This window comes from Phacochoerus africanus, chromosome 2 (genome assembly GCF_016906955.1).
Source record: "Phacochoerus africanus isolate WHEZ1 chromosome 2, ROS_Pafr_v1, whole genome shotgun sequence".
Taxonomy (NCBI): Eukaryota; Metazoa; Chordata; class Mammalia; order Artiodactyla; family Suidae; genus Phacochoerus; species Phacochoerus africanus.
In genome coordinates, this window is record NC_062545.1 from 189,714,844 (window position 1) to 189,735,547 (window position 20,704).

General features: G+C 38.1%; 1 protein-coding gene across 1 annotated transcript in view; it reads left to right on the top strand.

Annotated features, from left to right (window-relative positions):
- ARID4A (AT-rich interaction domain 4A) overlaps window positions 1–20,704 on the top strand; it is a 65,948-nt gene that overhangs the window by 34,962 nt on the left and 10,282 nt on the right. The window contains 10 exon segments of the mRNA XM_047767444.1: window positions 2,867–2,939; window positions 4,279–4,373; window positions 4,526–4,623; window positions 5,299–5,530; window positions 8,864–9,114; window positions 11,825–12,022; window positions 15,054–15,138; window positions 16,244–16,385; window positions 18,608–19,741; window positions 20,006–20,110. Of these exon segments, the coding sequence (XP_047623400.1) occupies window positions 2,867–2,939; window positions 4,279–4,373; window positions 4,526–4,623; window positions 5,299–5,530; window positions 8,864–9,114; window positions 11,825–12,022; window positions 15,054–15,138; window positions 16,244–16,385; window positions 18,608–19,741; window positions 20,006–20,110 (2,413 nt within the window).

The window sequence follows — 20,704 nt, forward strand, 5'->3', positions numbered from 1 at the left end:
ATTCTGTACTGTTGAGTCTGTGTATTGCTAACTTTTGAGGCTGACTAGAACTTCAACTTAAATTTTCTTATACTTGGTTAAACGAAGTAGTCCAGTGTTAAATCATTCTTAATGTACTAAAAGAAGAAAAAAAAAAAACTACTGGAATATCTTACTGCCCTTCCCTTGATTACTTCATGCCTGTTTTTTTGGCTCCTTAGGGCCATACTCGCGGCACATGGAGGTTCCGAGGCTAGGGATCTAATCAGAGCTGTGGCTGCCCAGCTGCCGGCCTAAACCACAGCCACAGCAACTTGGGATCCAAGCCACCTGCAACCTACATCACAGCTCACGGTAGTGCTGGCTCCTTGACCCCATGAATGAGGCCAGGGATTGAACCCGCATCTTCAAGGATACTAGTTGTATTCAGTTCCTCTGTGCCACAACAGGAACTCCACTTCATGCTTTGAAAATTATGTGTGTGTGTATGTTTTTTTTGGCCATGCGGTGCCTTGATATGAGATCTCAGTTGCCAGATTAAGTATTGAACCCAGGCCAGAGCACTTAAAGTGCCAAATCCTAACCACTAGACCATCATATATATTTTAATTGACTTTTTTTTTTTTTTTTTTTTGGCCTCCCCATGCCCTAAGGAGTTCCCGGGCCAGGGATTGGATCCATGCTGCAGTTGTGACCTGCCCTGCAGTGTCTTGGTGCCACAGAGATGCTGCCAATCCCATTGTGCCACAGCAGGAACTCCATGTTTTTAAAAAGTAAATTTTAGTCAACTACATGTTTATTGATCTTGGCTATATTATTAGATGTAAGAATTTTTTTTTAAAATATATAATGGGGGAGTTCCCATCGTGGCACAGCGGAAACCAATCTGACTAGGAACCACGAGGTTGTGGGTTCGATCCCTGGCCTCGCTCAGTGGGTTAAGAATCCGGCTTTGCGGAGTTCCGTCGTGGCGCAGTGGTTAACGAATCCGACTACGAACCATGAAGTTGCGGGTTCGGTCCCTGCCCTTGCTCAGTGGGTTAATGATCCGGCGTTGCCGTGAGCTGTGGTGTAGGTTGCAGACACGGCTCGGATCCTGCATTGCTGTGGCTCTGGCATAGGCCAGTGGCTACAGCTCCGATTCGACCCCTAGCCTGGGAACCTCCATATGCAGCGGGAGCGGCCCAAGAAATAGCAACAACAACAACAACAACAACGAAAAAGAATCCGGCTTTACCATGAACTGTGGTGTAGGTCGCAGACGAGACTCGGATCTGGCATTGCTGTGGCTCTGATGTAGGCCGGCAGCTATCGCTCTGATTGGACCCCTAGCCTGGGAATTTTCATATGCCACAGGTGTGGCCCTAAAAAGAAAAAAGAAAAAAGAATAATATATGTGTGTGTGTGTGTATAATGGGCCTGTTGCTGTCTGTACTGTGAACACTCAATATTTATTGCTTGATGGTTGCTTTTGATTTGAATATGGCTTTGAAAGACAAACGCCTGAATTCTTCTTTTAGAACATAGAAAAATATTAGTACTCTGAGATTAAATTATGATAATTTATATGGAAGAAATATATAGGTATTTTCTTTGTTTATCCGTAGTATTGTTAAACTTTAAGAATTTTCTCAAATATTAGTTTATAAGTAGACTATCAGAAAAGGAAATCTTCTTTTTTTAAGGGCCACACCTGTGGCATATGTAAGTTCCCAGGCTAGGAGTCCAATCAGAGCTACAGCTGCCAGCCTACACCAGAGCCACAGCAATGCAGGATCTGAGCCTCGTCTGTGACCTACGCCACAGCTCATGGCAAAGCCGGATCCTTAACCCCCTGAGCAAGGCCAGGGACTGAACCCTCATCCTCGTGTTTCTAGTTGAATTCGTTTCCACTGCGCCACCACAGGAACTCCCAGAAAAGGAAATCTTTAATTGAAATGCATAATCCATTTTTTATAAGCTGAAATCATTATGTTTATATAATTAGTTAAATATAACACACAAATAGGTATTTGTAGGAGTAGTTGTTTCTACATGAATGTTCCATTAGTTTATGTATCTAGTTTCCTTTCCTGAGAAATAATTTTCATTGTCTTATTTTTAAGGGTTGCAAAGTCAACTGCAGAGGCCATGCTAGAAAGGCAAATGAGGAAAGTGGGCCAGTGTGATACAAAAGGGGCTGGTGTGGTCTGGAACTAAATAAATTTTATATGACTAATTTAAATGAATTTAAATTTCTTTAAAACATTTTGTGCTGTCCAAATGACTTTGCAAGTTCTCGTTTATATTCATTCAAATAACAAAAGTTTAATTGTATGTATATGGTTTATTTTAAAATAATAAATATATTTGTAATTATTATGCTTACCTATCGGTTTATTTGTATAGATAGCCACATGGTATTTTGCCAACTTTTGTGATTTTTTTTTTCCCCCTTTGGCCGCACCTGCAGCATGCAGAAGTTTCTGGGTCAGGGATAAAACCCAAGTCAAAGCAGTAACAATGCCAAATCTATAACCACTAGGCCACCAAAGAACGCTGAAGGATTTTTTAAAAAATACCAAATGACGTGAAAACACTCTCACCCCATTCCTAAATCTTTTCTTTATGGCTAATTTTAGTCCCCACAGTGATAATCAAGGGGAAGTTTTGAGTAACAAATGGTTTGAAGAGTAGAGATTGTATATCTTGACAGTTGCATCAAGTCAGCTCTATCAAACGTGAATTAAAATATTAAAATATGTAGTATTTTGAGAAAATTCATATTTTGGGAGGTTCATTAAAATTTATCACCTTACTTTGGGATCACAAAACAAAAACAAAATAACAAAGAGTGTTATCTCCTTCTATTCATTGTTCTATGTGTTTATATATTTTACCTTTACAGCCTGAGGAAGAACTTGATCCTGAAGAGAGGGACAGCTTCCTCCAACAGCTTTATAAGTTTATGGAAGACAGAGGTATTTCATGCTCATCATTTAAAAGTAGACATTTCTTTTATTGTCTTATATTTTAGGTTTATACATTATTTTCATTAGCATCATGGGATTTGGATTTCAAGCTTAAGAATCAGTTATAGGTGATACTGATAATTATTTGGAATAAAAACAACTACTAATATATATTTTGAGTAGAAATATAGAGGAAAGTAGTTTTGAAATAATTAGATTTTATCTCCTTGGAACTTATAAAACCAGAAAATATGATAATATTTGAATAATAGAAAGCAAACAATCATATTGTTAATCTACATACCCTTTAATTACTAATGCTCTTTTTGTGGCAAGTAAACTAGTTTGATCCTTGGTCTCAACAAATAAAACATAATAGATAGTTCCTGTTGTGGCACACCAGAAACAAATCCGACTAGTACCCGTGAGGATGTGGGTTTGATCCCTGGCCTCGTTCAGAGGGTTAAGGATCTGGTGTTGCCACATACTGTGGTGTATGTCGAAGATGCAGCTCAAATCCCGAGTTGCTGTGGCTGTGGTGTAGGCCGGCAGTTGTAGTTCCAATTAGACCTCTAGCCTGGGAACCTCCATATGGCACATGTGTGGCCCTAAAAAGCAAAAAAAATTTAAAAAATAAATAAAATGTAATAGATTAGCCTCTATCTAGAGTAGGATTTCTAATAAAGTTAGAAGAAATGGAACCTTTATGAATCATTATACTGTGTTTTTCTTTGTTTTTTTTTTTGTTTGTTTGTTTTGGCCATGCCTGCAGCATGTGCAAGTTCCTAGGCCAGGGATCACACCTGAGCCACACAGTGACGACGCTAACTCCTTAACTACCAGGAAACTCCCCTGTCATACTTGTTGACATTATTGTTGGTCATGGAAATCTTTTTAGATAATTCAGTCCTAGACATTTTGTGGCCTTCAGAAAATGATCCTTTTGATTCCTGCCAACGGTTTTAAGATTTGTGTTAAAGCAGTGAAAATGGAACTGTGGCTTAAAATGTGCCCTTTCCATTGTGTGTGTTCTTACCCAAGCTTCTTGAAACAGCGACATCATTGACTATGGTTTGCAGGCAGGCCCAAGGTTTCATTTTGTTTTATCCAATTCAGTGGCAGTTAAAGAGGGGATTTTATTAGTTTTCCATGGAAATAAATTTAAACATGACCACAATGTTGTATAAAGAACATAGAGAATATTTTGTGTTGTCTTACTTAATTTGAGGTTTTTCAAATATATGCCTCTAATCCGTCATACTTTTGGGAAATCAGAAATTGATAAACTTTGTTCTCAGCATTTTCCATTGGGATTAACTTTGTATTTCTACTCTCTGATATTAAAAAGGTACTCCAATCAACAAACCACCTGTTTTGGGCTATAAAGATCTCAATCTCTTCAAACTCTTCCGACTGGTTTATCATCAAGGTGGATGTGACAATGTAAGTAAGACTGTAATGAAAAGCTAAATTGTCTGATGTTGCCCTGTTATATGTACTATAGGTGATAAACACATTTTCTTAATGACCATAGAATGTTAGTGTGAAGATTATTTCCCTTTGTAACGTTAACAAATAAAAACTTAATTTTCCAGATTGATAGTGGTGCTGTATGGAAGCAAATTTATATGGACCTTGGCATTCCTATTTTGAATTCAGCTGCTTCCTACAATGTAAAAACTGCTTATAGAAAGTAAGTAGTATAGTTTATTCATCAAAGAATAAATATTTATAAGCGAGGAGTTCTCTTGTGGCACAGCGGGTTAAGGATCTGGCGTTATCACTGCAGCAGCTTGGGTTGCTGCTGTGGCGCAGGCCCAGTATCTAGCCCGGGAACTTCCACATGCCATGGGCACAGCCAAAAAAAAAAGAAAGAAAAATACTTACAATTTTCCATTTAATTTGTTAATAGTTACATAAGAACATATCAAAAGAACATTAAAGTTAGGGAAAGTGTATAAAAAGGTTTAGGTTAATAGATGCTTGTGATTGACAGTTAATCTCAGTGCACCCAGTCTGCTTTACTCCATATTTCATGTTGTTCTGATTTTCTTTTCAAAATTAGAGGTGCAGGCAGTATTTCAATCTAAAATTACATGTTACAGAGTTTTATCTTTTGTAGGAACGGCGTTCTAAACAAAACTGTGATAGCTGTGTTCAGTCATCACAAGATCATATTTTTCAGGAAAGAGATTTTATTTTCTGATCAATATCTCTATCATTGTATATGAAACACCAAGAAATCAGTTACAGAAAAAGTGCTTAAAAAAAAAGCTTGCTTGAGCTTTATTTTTCGAAAATATGTGTGTGTTTAATATAGTTAAATGTAAAGACTAAGATTTCTTAAAATGAAATGTTATTTGTTTAGGTATCTCTATGGTTTTGAGGAATACTGCCGTTCTGCAAATATTCAATTCAGAACTGTCCACCACCATGAACCAAAAGTAAAAGAGGAAAAAAAAGACTTAGAAGAATCCATGGAAGAGGCTCTAAAAGTAGATCAAGAAATGCCTTTAGTAGAAGTGAAGAGTGAACCTGAGGAAAATATTGATTCAAACAGTGAAAGTGAACGAGATGAAGCAGAATTAAAATCTCCCAGGGTAAGTAGTTAATACTAGTTTTATCTAGTTTACACATTATTTTAAATTTTTTTATTATGGGCATTTTCAGATATACACAGAAATACTCCTAGGATCCTAGTTTATTTTCCAGAATTTAGTTTTGTTTCAGCCAGACTATAGCCTAGGTACCTTTCTCTGTATTACTTCTACCTGAAAAACCATTCCTCTTGTTCCCTGTTTATGCCTGTTCAAGTCATGCCATCTGAGGTCAGTCTCAAATAACTCACTTCCAATCTTTTGCTAAAATGTCACCTCACTGAAGCCTGTCCTGGTCATCTTATCTAAAATTAAAATTGTAGGCTTCATCCTCTCTTTTGTACCCTCAGTCCCTCTAATGTTGCTCTGTTTATCTCTAATTTTATTTTATTTTATTTTGCTTTTTAGGGTCACACCCGTGGCATAAGGAGGTTCCCAGGCTAGGGGTTGAATCAGAACTACAGATGCCGGCCTACACCAGAGCCACAGCAACACCAGATCCGAGCCGTGTCTGTGACCTACACCATAGCTCACAGCAAGCTGGATCCTTAACCCACTCAATGAGGCCAGGGATCGAACCCGCAAACTCATGGTTCCTAATTGGATTTGTTTCCGCTGCACCACGACGGGAACTCCTTTCTATCTGTGATTTACTTACTCTCTTTATTTTTTATTATTTTACCCCACTCTGGATTGCACACTCCACAAGGACAGAGGTTAGTGTTTATTCCATTCACTGAGAGATCCCAGGCACCTAGAATAGTGCCTGGCAAGTGTAAGAACTTATTAAATAGTTGTAGAGTGAATGAATCTCCTCTTTATAACACCTGTGTCCTCAGTCAGGCGAGACCTTTTCTTTCTCTTTACTCCGCAGTACACTGTACACCTCTTGTGGCATCTTTTAGTGATCTACCTTGTTTCCTAGTCATGTGCACACTGTGTTTCTCTTCTACTACTCTTCCTTTCCATCAGTGTATAACCCAAATTAGGAATTGTCACACCCTATTTTAATCATTGTCTAATGATGTCTACATAGTAGGATTTATCAAATTTTGGAAGTAGAAAAAAATTTATCATATTCTCAAAGAAGTTCAGTAATTGTAATGTGTCTTTGTTTTCAGTGAAATCATATTTAATGAAAGAAAAGGTAAAATCACTTTCTCTTCTACTTGCTCAGAAAGCAGTTTTTAAAACTCTTCATTCTATCATCTAATAAATCTAATATTCTAGTAGATATCATGAAACAGCCTAAGTGGTTTATTTCTTTTTTTTACTTTTTAATAATTGCCGCAAGTACACAGAACATAAAATTTATCATCTTAACTTTTTTTTTTTTGTCTTTTTGCCATTTCTTGGGCTACTCCCGTAGCACATGGAGGTTCCCAGGCTAGGGGTCAAAGTGGAGCTGCAGCTGCCGGCCTATACCAGAGCCACAGCAATGCAGGATCCGAGCTGCATCTGAAACCTACACCACAGCTCATGGCAGCGCCAGACCCTTAACCCACTGAGCAAGGCCAGGGATCAAACCTGCAACCTCATGGTTCCTAGTTAGATTCATTAACCACTGAGCCATGACAGGAACTCCTCACCTTAACCATTTTTACGTGGACAGGTCAGTGGCATTAACTGCATTGCTCTACAACCATCACCGTCATCCATCTCCAGAACATTTTTCATCTTGCAAAACTAAAACTGTACAGTTAAACAGTAACTCCGCATTCCTCCCTTTCCCTGCCTCAGGCAACCACCATTCTACTTTCTGTCATTATGAATTTGATTATTCTAGGTACTTAATATAAGTGGAATTATATAGTATTTGTCCTTTTGTGACTGGTTTATTTCACTCATCATAAGGTTCATCCATCTTTTCATCAGCATTTCCTTTCTTTTTAAGACTGAATAGTATCTCCATTATATGTATTCTGGATGTATTTTCTTGTGGTTACATAAAGACCTTCCTCATCTTTATGTAAAACATCTGCAGAGTACTGCATAGTATGGATGTACCATAAATTTACCTTCCTTGAGGTTTTGTGCAATTTTTATGATTACACAAAGTGCTGCAATAAATATGAGTGTAAAAATCTCCTCCTCATTTATCTGAGTACAGAGGCCAGAATTCTAAAAATAGGATTTCTGGGACAAACCTCAATTTTGACAGATAACAGATGCTTTCATTCATTTACTCATAAATATTGAAAGAGCACCTGCTACATACCAGGCCCTGTCTAGATCTGAGGATACAGAAGTGAATAAGACAGAGTTCCTGCCCTCGTGGGACTTAATTTAAGTTCTTTTCTTTTTTTCTTTCTACTTTCGATATTTATTTACTTTTTTGCTTTTTGGGGCTGCACCCACAGCATATGGAGGTTCCCAAGCTAGGGGTCTAATTGGAGCTGTAGCTGCTGGCTTACACCACAGCCACAGCCACAGCAACACAAGATCCTTAACCCATTGAGCGAGGCCAGGGATCGAACCTGCATCGTCATGGATGCTAGTCAGATTTGTTAACCTCTGAGCCATGATGGGAAGACCTACTTTTGATATTTAAATAGCACATAGTCAGGAATTAGACAAAACATTTGTTGTAGTAAAATATTAATTATACAGTATTCTAGTGCTCCCAAAGTTGTTGGCTTTTTTTTGTCCTCACTTTATTCTCAGTTGAGGGGAATCTGCCAGAGTATAGAAGCCTCTGCCGGAAGGAGAATTTAGGAGATGCTACTATGGCTAAACAGGTTCCTGGTCAGATAAGCATGCAACTAGAAGCTGATAAAGTCTGACGAGTTACCTCTGGCCTAGTGAGCTCTCCAGGTACTTATTCAAAGAAATCAGCTCACTTTTTGGCCATTGATGCAATTCTGTCCTTTGAAAATGTAATCACACTGAAATACAGTGATACATAGATGTTATCTTTATAAACAGAATTAGAGATGCCAGAACTTTTAAAAAGCCTATAATTTAAGGGACTGATTATTATTATTAACTTACATCATTGACACTTAGTAATTCTTTTATAACTTTTACTGCAGTAGAGAAATACTAAGAGTGAGATAAAATAATATAGTGAACAAAGGAGAGAATTTTTATTTTTCATGTAGCACGTAGCCAGGGATTATAGTAGACCTGGACACAACTGAGTAATTTACATAGGTTGTTTTTTTTTGCTTTTGACAGGAAGACAAAAGTACATTGCAGTTGATGGGTTGTCAGTGTCATGTCCCAGCCAGAGAAAAGACTAGTCCTTGCTGTGAAGGTTTAAGAAAAAGATACATTCTTCTACTTCTTCCCTCTTTGGTAGTGATAGTTATTTTAAAGCTTTTATCCACCTTTTAGGGACGAAGGAGAATTGCTCGAGATGCAAATTCTATTAAAAAGGAAATTGAGGAAGAGAAAACAGAAGACAAATTAAAAGATAATGATACAGAAAATAAGGATTTAGATGATGACTGTGAAACTGCAGAGAAAAAAGAAAATGAGCTGCTACTGGGGAGAAAAAATACACCAAAGCAAAAGGAGAAGAAAATTAAAAAGCAGGAGGATTCTGACAAAGACTCAGAAGAAGAGGAAGAGAAAAGCCAAGAGAGGTACATTATCTTATATTTGTTCTCCAAAAGCACCTGTTTGGGGCACAGCAGTGCTCTGTTCCTGCTTAGAGATTCAGGTTTGAGGGAATGTTTTCTTCTTGGGACTTCCGTTCCTCTTGTCTAATGAAGGTGAGACACATTATGAAGATGATGTGTATTGCCTTACGGAATTGGAGAATATACTGGTCGCACCATTTTAATAGCACTTGTGCCCCAAACAGTGGCCTCAAAGAAGGCTGCGCCACCCAGTCAAAAGAAAGGTCCTGCAGTTGACAGCAGGGAAGGGAGCTGGAGAAAAATGGAGGAAGTGGACAAGAGGAAACAGCGACAGCAAAAATTCCATTTTAAAAAAGGTACAATGTGGGAAAGCTAACAAGCACATGGGTGCACAGTACTAGCAGATGTTTCTGTGTGTTAGCTTTATCTAAGATATTTTTCTTTTTCAAGTTACTGTATTAGAATAAGTGGCATGCACCCCTGATTCTAGTTTGGAAAATACATTCTTTCCCCACATCACAATTAAATTTTGGCTTTTTAATGTCCATCCTGTTTGCTGTTGAGTGAAAACTGGTTGGTTTTGTTTTTTTTTTTTCTGCCATGTATTATATATGTATGGACTGAACTGACTTAAAAATAACTAAAGATTAGGCAGGCCAGCTAGATCAAAGTAATGTCCAACTGTGTTCAGTTGGCCATTTCTGTGTTGCCACATGGATTTACTAATTTTTAGATACTACTAAAAAATGAATTTTAATTCACAACAACAGCATAACACACTTACTTGTATAGAAGCTCTCCTCTATAGTTATTTTTTGACTATTTGATGCTAAATTTTCTAGAAATTTGAGTTGTTAAAGCAAAATTGGGGAAAGTGGCCTGCTGCCTCCACTAGTGGCTGACACTCATCTGAAAATTAACTATTGAGAATGTAATTGGAAAAATAGGAATGATTGGTGAGTGGGAGATGTAATTTTATGATTCATTACAGAAAGGTGCAGGAGCTATCACAATTACATGTGAATTAGATTAGTGAATAAAGAAAGTTTTGTAGTGAAATATGATTAGGATTAGGGAAGGTGGGAGGAAATAATTGGAGTTGAGTATAATAATATGAGTGTGGTATTTTAAATATTTGGACAATGAATTTATGCAAAGGTAAACCACTGAAAAAGGCCTAATTATAGTTTGAAGATTTGTTAAAAATAAGCATCACAATGTGTCTATTTTATAATATCTCTATAATACATAAAGCATGTAATATACACATATAAACACATGATGTGGTTTAAAAAGCCTTAATATGGGAATTCCCATCGTGGCGCAGTGGTTAACAAATCTGACTAGGAACCATGAGGTTTCGGGTTCGATCCCTGGCCTTGCTCAGTGGGTTAAGGATCCAGCATTGCCGTGAGCTGTGGTGTGTAGGTCACAGACGTGGCTCGGATCCCCCGATGCTGTGGCCCTGGCATAGGTTGGAGGCTACAACTCCGATTCAACCCCTAGCCTGGGAACCTCCATATGCCGCAGGAGTGGCCCTAGAAAAGGCAAAAAAGAAAAAAAAAAGCCTTAATATGTAAATAAAACAAGTATTTTAGAGACAAAAAAAGTCCTATACTTGACATTTCATTAAAAATTCCCATTTCTTTTTATTAAATAAAAATTGAATATACAATATAGTCTGTATTTTCATTCAATAGCAGGAATCATGGAAATGGGAAACTTTTTTATCTTTAGAGATTTGTGATTTAAGTAGTTTCTTGTGGTGTTTTGAAATTACCTTATCAGGATATAATTGGAAGGTGCCCCTGGAAAGAAAACATTCCCACTGCTAATGGGTTGTTGAAATTTCTTCATGTTGGGACCCCCAGTGGTCCCTAAAGAATGCCCTATGCTTGTCATAGAGCACAGTACTTCCTCTTAAGCCTGTAAAACTCTAGAATGACCTTTGATGCAGATCTCTTCTGAATCCTTGCAGGGCTAATAAAGAATGTTTTATTTGTAAAAATACTGTTGGACCTCCCTGTGTGAGTCTCCTTTATTCCTGATTATCAAAACATGGAAAAACTGAGGGGAGACATGTAAAACAAATGGAAACCAACAAGATATGCAAAGCTTTGTTCCCCTGGTGCTATTATCCCATGGTTCTTAACCAGTGACTAATATGCAATAGCTATTGTTTCTTTGTTAGGATGGGGAAACCTTTAAAATATAAACTAGTTTAAAAGATGGAGTTAGCCCTTGCTCCCTATTTTGCCCAGCAAAATCTAGTCTTAGTTGAAAACCATTCTGAATTGAGCAGAAAGTAAATAGTAAAGGAGATTTTAATTGCAGAAAGTTACAAACTATGTTTAGATCATTTTCACATATAAGGTGGCACTTGAGTATGAATCCTAGAAACTTTTACAAAGCATGTCATTCTTATTTTATAAAAAGTGATTTGACCCTGCATCACATTAACTGTGATTATTGACTGGCCTTTAAGAAATATGGATTGACTTTTGGCACAGTGCACCTTTACATAATAAATAAATTCTTTAGTAAGTAGTCTATAAAAATCTTCTCCTTCTCCTCCTTCTTCTCCTCCTCCACTGACATGTTATTAAGGTGACACTTAGGTTGTGACTCTTGTACATGTTGGATTCTTTTAGCATAGTTATATTCTTTTCCATTAAGTTATTAGTATTATTATCAATGTTATAATTTGCCGCAGGGAAGAAACTGAAAGCAAATGTGACTCTGAAGGGGAGGAAGATGAGGAAGACACAGAACCCTGCCTAACAGGAACCAAAGTGAAAGTAAAATATGGACGAGGGAAAACACAGAAAATCTATGAAGCCAGTATTAAAAGCACTGAAATTGATGATGGAGAAGTTTTATATTTGGTACATTACTATGGATGGAACGTCAGGTAAGCAGGAAATGTCTTATCTTTTTTGAAATTTCTTTCATTGATTCAAAAAGATCAGTTTACTCTTTTGAAGAACTAAATCAAACAGTATATATGTATTTATAAAGCATCCCTTCTATCTGGGTTTTCCAAGATGTCTAACATTCTCACTGTTTTACTAGCTATGTCAGTTCTTTCAGCCAGAGGTTACCAGGTTCACATCCATAGTTGAACAAGTTAGTTTTATTACTCATGTTCAGTGGGTGAGAACACAGCTTGGGGAACCACGTGGTACCTCAATTAGAGGGTGACTCAGTGAAAACTCAGGGTACCATCTTTAGGAACAACAAGAGCCCAGGATCCTGTGCAAACCAAGCTTGTGGCTCCCAACAGTACGAGTGTGTGTGTTTGTTTGTTTATTACATTTATCAGAAAACAGGAGTTCCCTTCGTGGCTCAGCGGTTAACGAACCTGACTAGGATCCATGAGGATGCAGTTCAATCCCCAGCCTCGCTCAGTGGGTTAAGAATCCAGTGTTGCCGTGAGCTGTGGTTTAGGTCACAGACGCAGCTCGGATCTGGTGTTGCTGTGGCTGTGGCACAGCAACTCTGATTAGACCCCCTAGCCTGGGAACTTCCATATATGCTGCCGGCGCGGCCCTAAAACAAAGCAAAAAAAAAAAAGAAATCAAGCCTAGCAGTTCCCTCATTACTCAGCAGGTTAAGGCTCCAGTATTATCAGTGCTGTGGCTTGGGTCACTGCTGTGGCTGTGACACAGGTTTGATCCCTGGCCTGGGAACTTCCTCATGCCATTGGAGTAGCCAAAAAGAAAAAAGAGAAATCAAGCCTATCAAGCACTGTTATAATTTTACATTGGTTAATTAATTTAAAAAGAATGTTAGAGGAGTTCTTGTCATGGCTCAGTGGAAATAAATCTGACTAGTAACCATGAGGACGCAGGTTTGATCCCTGGCCTCGCTCAGTGGGTTAAGGATCCGGCGTTGCCGTGAGCTGTGGTGTAGGTCACAGATGCAGCTTGGATCTGGCATTACTGTGGCTGTGGCATAGGCCACTAGCTACAGCTCCGATTGGACTCCTAGTCTAGAGACTTCCACATGCTGCAGGTGTAGCCCTAAAAAAAAAAAAAAATGTTTAGGACTTAGAGCTGAGCATCTGGTAGGTGATTTTTGGAGAGGGCTTACAGAAATGGGCTTTGCTCTAGATGGGATGCTGTCAAGAGGTGGAGAGGGTAATTCCATATAATTGGTTACAAGGAAAGAAGACTAGACCAAGGCTAGTGCTATAATTGGTAAAGCAGCAGCCGTCACTCAGAAGGAAAAAGGACGTTTGGTCATTTTTGTGGCTTGGACAATGTTCCTTTTTATCTGTGTTGAGACACGAGTAGGGAGCGGTCTTGTTTTTGTCTTGATCCATCATGGCCATGGAAACAGGCCTGTCTGATGTTGATGTTCTGTGAAATTGTTCATGTTCAACAGGAGAATAACACTCCCTGGCTGTGAAGGCCAGAACAGCTCTGTAGCAACAGCTGATAGTACCAGGCCAGTTCCTGAATGTCAAGGACTGCTTTTCTCTCTTTTAGAAAGTCTCATGTGTTCAGTATCTCTGCTTGCCCTGTAGTTGCTTGGAGCCAGAGTGCTCCAACATTTCCCTACATACTCAGTGTATGCTCTCTTATGCCTCAATTCCCTCTTCTCTAAACTGGGGACAACAAAGCAATAACTATAGAGATGTTGTGAGAAGTAGTGCTAATATCTGTATTAACATGCCAAGTAGTGCCTGGCACTTAGTAAGTGCTCAATAAATTAAAGGGAATTTAGTGTATATCTTCTCACATCAATTGAAAAGAGTACAGGTTGGAGTTCCTGATTTGGCACAGTGGGTTAAGAATCCAACTGCAGTGGCCTGGTTGCTGTGAAGATGCAGGTTCAATCCCTGGCCCAGCACTGGGGATTATAGGATCTGGTGTTGCCACATTTGCAGCCTGGATTCAGTCCCTGGCCCAGGAACTTCTTAACAGTCATTTTGTTATATGCTCATATTCTTCCCAACTGGTTATCTTCCTAGCTAGTTACCTAACTGGTTATTCACATGGTTGATGGTTTTTCCTTGGCCTTCCGTGTTCCTAGATATTGGGTTAATCTAGGAGGAGCTTGTTTTTAAAAGATAGTACAAGTAGTCATGGTACCTTGTGAGCTGAACTTGTGCATATGGGAACCTTGTCCTTCTGTGTGGCTTCATCATTGACTGGGTTAACAAAGTGAGGTCTGCTTCCATCATCATGGTTCCTGCAGTTTTTTTGCTTAAATGTTCAGATTTTAGATTTTGATTTATACCTAAATATTTATATAATATAAGAATATTTACTTGGTTCTGGAAAGTTCAGTTTCTTATTTGCCCCTGATTACTAACTTGGATTGACTGAAATTCAGAAGTGATGTCAGTATTTTGGGAAGGGGAAAAATGAGTTTTCACCTTGAGGTAAAAAGAATAAACTTAAAGGAAAATGGCTAAAAAGTTTATCTTAGAGGTGACACAGTTCAGAATAAAATTTTATTAGAAATATTGAAGGCTAGAGAGAGTTCTGGGAGAAAAAGAGTTGAAAAGGACTTCGTAAAATAGTCGGGAACTTAACATACAACAAATTTGAATTTACCTGACTGACTTTGGCATAACTCAAACAACAGAATGAATTCAGTGCAGAATCAGCTTATTTCATTAAGCTCATATGTGTGGGAGTTGTGGAAATAAAGGCAGGTCAAACAATCTTGAGTCTAGTTAGAGTTTGCCTATGCTGGCTCTCCTTCTAAGCCTGTTTGCCTGGAGAATTTCTCTTGCCTTGCACTGTTCATGGCAGGTACACAAAACACCTGGTAGGGCAGCTTGCGTACATGTTACCAGCCAACCAGCACCTGTGCACTTCCCATGTCTGCTAACACTAGAACCAGACTCTTCAGTTTGTTGTTTTTATTTGGTGAATACATTTCAAATAAGGTATTCTTACGGATTTTTAAAATATATTCTTTATTTTAAGGTATGATGAATGGGTGAAGGCCGACAGGATAATCTGGCCATTGGACAAAGGTGGACCAAAGAAAAAACAGAAGAAAAAAGCTAAAGTATGTACATAGGTTCCATATCCTTTATGATAGGTATAGGAATTATTCATATTGTGTTTTTTATAAACCTTGTTTTTGGTTGTATAATCCATCTTGAGGCTTTTGAAGTAATTGTGATTTTTCTCTCTTATAAGCCAGAAGCTTAAAAAGTAAAAAAAATTATTTATTTTTATAATGATTTTTTTTTCTCCTTATAGTAATTTTTTTTTTGTCTTTTTGCTATTTCTTGGGCCGCTCCCGTGGCATATGGAGGCTCCCAGGCTAGGGGTCCAATCGGAGCTGTAACCACCGGCCTACGCCAGAGCCACAGCAACACAGGATCCGAGCCGCGTCTGCAACCTACACCACAGCTCACGGCAACGCCGGATCGTTAACCCACTGAGCAAGGGCAGGGACCGAACCCGCAACCTCGTGGTTCCTAGTCGGATTCGTTAACCACTGCGCCACGACGGGAACTCCTATTTTTATAATGATTTTTATTTTTCCCGTTTTAGCTGGTTTAAAAAGTAAAAAAATTTAAACCACACTATTTCAGGAAAGTTTCACTGTTTTGGAAAAACAGTGACTGATAGGGCACAGGCTTCCAGTGCTCTAGACAGGGGGTCAAGTAAGACTGAATGACAAAAAGAGGTGATATTGCTCATCTAGAGGGTGGAACTAACCACTCTGCTGTGGGATGCTGACCCAGAATTGCCAGATTTTAGGATTTTTCAAGACAAGTGTATTTTTTAAAACATGAAATCTGACTTTTAAATGCTAGAAGCTAATACTAAATTTTAAAACATGCACTCACTGGCCAGTTGTACCCTCTCCCACCCCCTCAATTTTCAACCTTTGCTGTGGAGACAACGACACATCTTTCTTTTCCTCAGGGAATGTGATGAGGAACTCTGACCTTCACAATGTAACTGCAGTGTTACAGCTTGAAGTTGTAGAGCATCATATTCATATAAGTACAAAATATGTTAGAAAACTGTTTTTAATTCTTCCATAATTATAGGTCGGGAGTTGACATAACTAACTTCTGAGTTATAGTTTTCCTTGGAAAAGTAGAATGTTCATTTTTCATAAGGTCCTTCTCATACATTTTGTCGTTGCCACCTAGAATAAAGAAGACAGTGAAAAGGATGAAAAGAGGGATGAGGAGAGGCAGAAGTCAAAACGGGGACGACCTCCTTTAAAATCTGCTCTTTCACCAAACATGCCGTATGGTTTGTCTAAGACGCCAAACAGTGAAGGAAAATCAGGTACCAGAAGTGCTCGCAGCAATATGCCAGACAGCTCACCTCTGTCAAATGGAATGGAAGGTGCTCGCTTTTGAGGATTGTTGATTTGTAAAAAATCAGTAATCAAAATAATAAAACTTCACTTTTGTGAGAACTTCATAGAAAGTCATCTAGGTTTTTAATTTTATATGATTTTGTTTTTTGTCCTTTAATGGCTGCACCCATGGCATGTGGAAGTTCCCAGGCTAGGAGTCAAATCGAGCTACAGCTGCTGGCCTGTTCCACAGACACTCAGCAATTCAGGATCTGAGCCTCATCTGTGACCTACACTATAGCTCGTGGCAATGCCAGATCTTTAATCCACTGAGCGATGCCAGGGATCGAACCTGCATCCTCATGGATACTAGATGGGTTCATTACCACTGAGCGACGACAAGAACTCTGAATCTCACATGATTTTAAACTCCAAAGTGTGATTTGAAGAAAATGTTTATTTTACTATATCATTTAGTTAAATTTAGTGACATTTTACTTTAATTAGGAATACCTTTTCTTGTTAATATCATAGGACTATTCTATTTTAATAGAGGGTGGGTTGACAAGCCATGGCTCTTCCTATGTGCTGCATTGTCCTACAAAGCACGCATTAGTGTCTCCTGTAATCTACTGCTTTTTACCTAGGATCTTTCAATAAAGCTGAGCCTGTATTTTTCAAAGAGAGAACAAACTAATGTGGAAGAAACATGTTTTGTGATAAATATAGGTGAACATATTTTATTCCGCTTTTACCTTTATTCCCACTTTTCTTCCTCTGTATATTTTTCCATGTAATCTAAGAAACGTTAAATAGTCATATAGGAATTTTCCTCCCTTTAGGAAGAAAGCTTTTCTGAATGGCAGGATTGCCCTGAGTGCATGTGGAACTGTATACATGTTAGAAAAGGGCATCGTTCCTTCTCTTTACTGCCATCTGCTGGAAGGTTGTCATAATACACAAATGGAAGATGTCCACAAGGTGGAAGGCGCCGCCTTAGATTCGGGCACCTGTGCATTGTACAACCTACAAAACTATACGTAGGCTTGCTAAACTACTTCATAAAAGCATTTTTTTAACATGAGAAAAAAATTAATTTTAAATTCTGTATGTAATAATACGACAAAAAATTATACATGTTTTTATTCAAAAAGTGCATTTAAGCTTGCTCTTTTGCACTTCTTTAAAACAGGAGCACCATGTGGGCAGAATTTTTATATTCCACAGCTTCTAGAATTCTTATTTTAAAAATCTTCTGACTAGAGTTCCCATCTTAGTGCAGCGGAAATGAATCCAACTAGGAACCCTAAGGTTGCAGGTTCGATCCCTGGCCTTGCTCAATGGGTTAACGATCTGGCATTGCCATGAGCTGTGGTGTAGGTCACAGACGTGGCTCGGATCTGGCATTGCTGTGGCTGTGGCTGTGGCATAGGCCGACAGCTGTAGCTCAGGCTAGCGGCTGTAGCTTTGATTAGACCCCTAGCCTGGGTACTTCCATATACTGCGGGTGCAGCCCTAAAAAGCAAAAAAAAAAAAAAAAAAAAAAAAACCAAAAAACAATCCTCTGACTTAAAAAGAATGACTTTAGGTATAGCTGGCCTATATATGTTCATGTCTCTTATTCAGAGGAATTCTAAAATCTTGAGAAATCAAGCTTTTCATTTTGTACATATCTTCTTTTCAGAATTATGTAGAGTGTCATATTCCTTTCTTATGACAAAAGAGGCATCACATTTGTTAATCAGTATCCTCTAGGTGTCAGAACAAACCACTTAATATATTAACTTCATATCTTACAAGTCCTCTGATTTTTCTAAGGATTATTGTAGCCTAAATATGGCACTAGTAAAAATTGCAGAGTAACTCTTAAAGAAGTTGAGAGTGTGTAATGTTTTCTATGTAATATATTTTCACATGGATTTTAATTTAAGATCCCCCCTTCCATTTTGGACACAAATGTATGATTTATATCAGAAATTTCTACAAGGAGGTATTCGGAGGTATATGATTAAGAGTTTTGGGAGTTCCCTTGTGGCACATTAGGCTAAGGACCTGGCATTGTCACTGTAGCAGCTGGGTCACTGCTTAGTGCAGTTTGGATCCCTGGCCCGGGAACTTTGCAGGTGCAGCCGAAAGAGTTCTCTCTTTGGTAGAGTATTTATTATAAAATCATATTGGTAATTTGTAATGTAATATTTCCTCTTAACAGACTCCTGTTCATCTGATAGTGAAACAGAAGACCTTTTAGAAAAGAATTTGATGAATGAAGAACTTTCTCCTGATATTAAAGAAGAATTAGAAAAAAATGAAAATTTAAATGATGATAAACTAGATGAAGAAAATCCAAAGATTGCTGCACATATGTTAAAAGAAAATGATAGGACTCAAATGCAGCCTTTAGAAACCTTGAAGTTACAAGTTGAAGAGAATGAACAAATAGTACAGATTTTTGGAAATAAAGTGGAACAAGTAGAAGAAGTTAAGAAAGAGGCAGAAAAATCTCCTAAAGGAAAGGGAAGGCGAAGCAAGACAAAAGATCTTCCTTTAGAAATTACCAAGGTGTCATCATTTACCCAGGATGAAGCAGGAAGTGAACCTCATATAGAAGCTCAGAATCTAGAATTTTCATTAGACAGTAAAAACTTTTCTTCTGCTGCTGAAGATGAAATTGATCAATGTGCAAAAGAAAAAAAGTTGAAACGTAAAATCCTGGGGCACTCATCACCAGAGAAAAAAATAAGAATTGAGAATGGAATTGAAATGACAAATAGCATATCTCAAGAAAGGACCAGTGATTGTGTTGCATCTGAGGGAATGAAGAACTTAAATTTTGAACAACACTTTGAAATAGAAAATGAAGGCATGCCATCATTAATAGCAGAGTCAAACCAGTGTGTTCAAGAATTGACTAAGGAAAAATCTGATAGTCCAGCTGAAGAAACTGTAAATATTCCACTAAAAGAAGAGGAGGATGCAATGCCTCTGATTGGGCCTGAAACCTTGGTTTGCCATGAAGTAGATTTGGATGATTTGGATGAAAAAGATAAGACCAGCATTGAGGATGTAGCAGTGGAAAGCTCTGAGTCTAACTCTCTTGTTTCTATTCCGCCTGCCCTACCTCCTGTAGTACAGCATAACTTCTCAGTAGCTTCACCACTTACTCTCAGCCAAGATGAGTCTCGAAGTATAAAAAGTGAGAGTGACATAACCATTGAAGTTGATAGTATTGCTGAAGAATCTCAAGAAGGTCTCTGTGAGAGGGAATCAGCCAATGGATTTGAAACCAGTGTTGCCTCTGGTACTTGTAGTATAATTGTTCAAGAAAGAGAGAGCAGGGAGAAGGGTAAGGACTTCCTAGGGAGAAAATCAGCCTTTATATTAAATCCAAAAATTAGTAAGCTAAGCGTTTTAGGAATTGTTGATCTGCTAAGTACTTTTCCTTCCTTCTACCCTCTCTCCCTCCCTCTCTTTCTTCCTCCCCTTCCCTCCCTCCTTCCCCGCTTTTTAAAAACATATACATGGAAATTCATGTGAAGCAGACAGGCAAATGAATATACTTGCTCTTGATTTTTTTTCCCCCCTAATTCTCTCTTTCCTTTTATTTCAGGTCAGAAAAGACCAAGCGATGGAACTAGTGGATTGCTGGCAAAAAAGCAGAAGCGAACCCCAAAGCGAACAAATGCTGTAGCCAAAAATGAAAAGAATGGAGCAGGTTGGTGCTTTTCAGTATTGGCTTTAATATGGTATTAGTATTTTCAACAGTTTGTTGACTTGGTCTTTAAAAAAATTTGTTTTTTATATTCTGAAAATAGCCATTTTTCCATTAGTTTTTAATCTGAAGGTGCTGGTCGCTTTTCTTTAGAGCTGGGATAGTTGCAGTTATTTTTTATAGCAGTTATTTTTAAAGCAGTTTAATATTAGAGGAATGTATTTAGGAATCTTGAATAAAAGAAAAATTATTCCTGTCAAAGATGCATAACCTGACTGTAATCATGAGGAACCAGCAACAAATTCAAACTGAAGGATATTCCATGAAATAACTTGACAAAATAAAATTGTCAAGGTCATGAAAGTTAAAGAGGAACTGTTCCAGACTGAAGGAGATTTATGAGGCATGATAACTAAATGCAGTAGTAATTCTCACCTGGATCCTGTTGCTCTAAAGGCATTATCAGGTCAAGTAGAGAAACTTATATGGAATCTGAGGAGTAGATGATGGTAATATGTCTTGTTTTAATTTTCTGACTTTGACAGTTGTATTATAGTTCTTTAGGAATGTGGTGGTTTTAAAAACATATCCACAAAT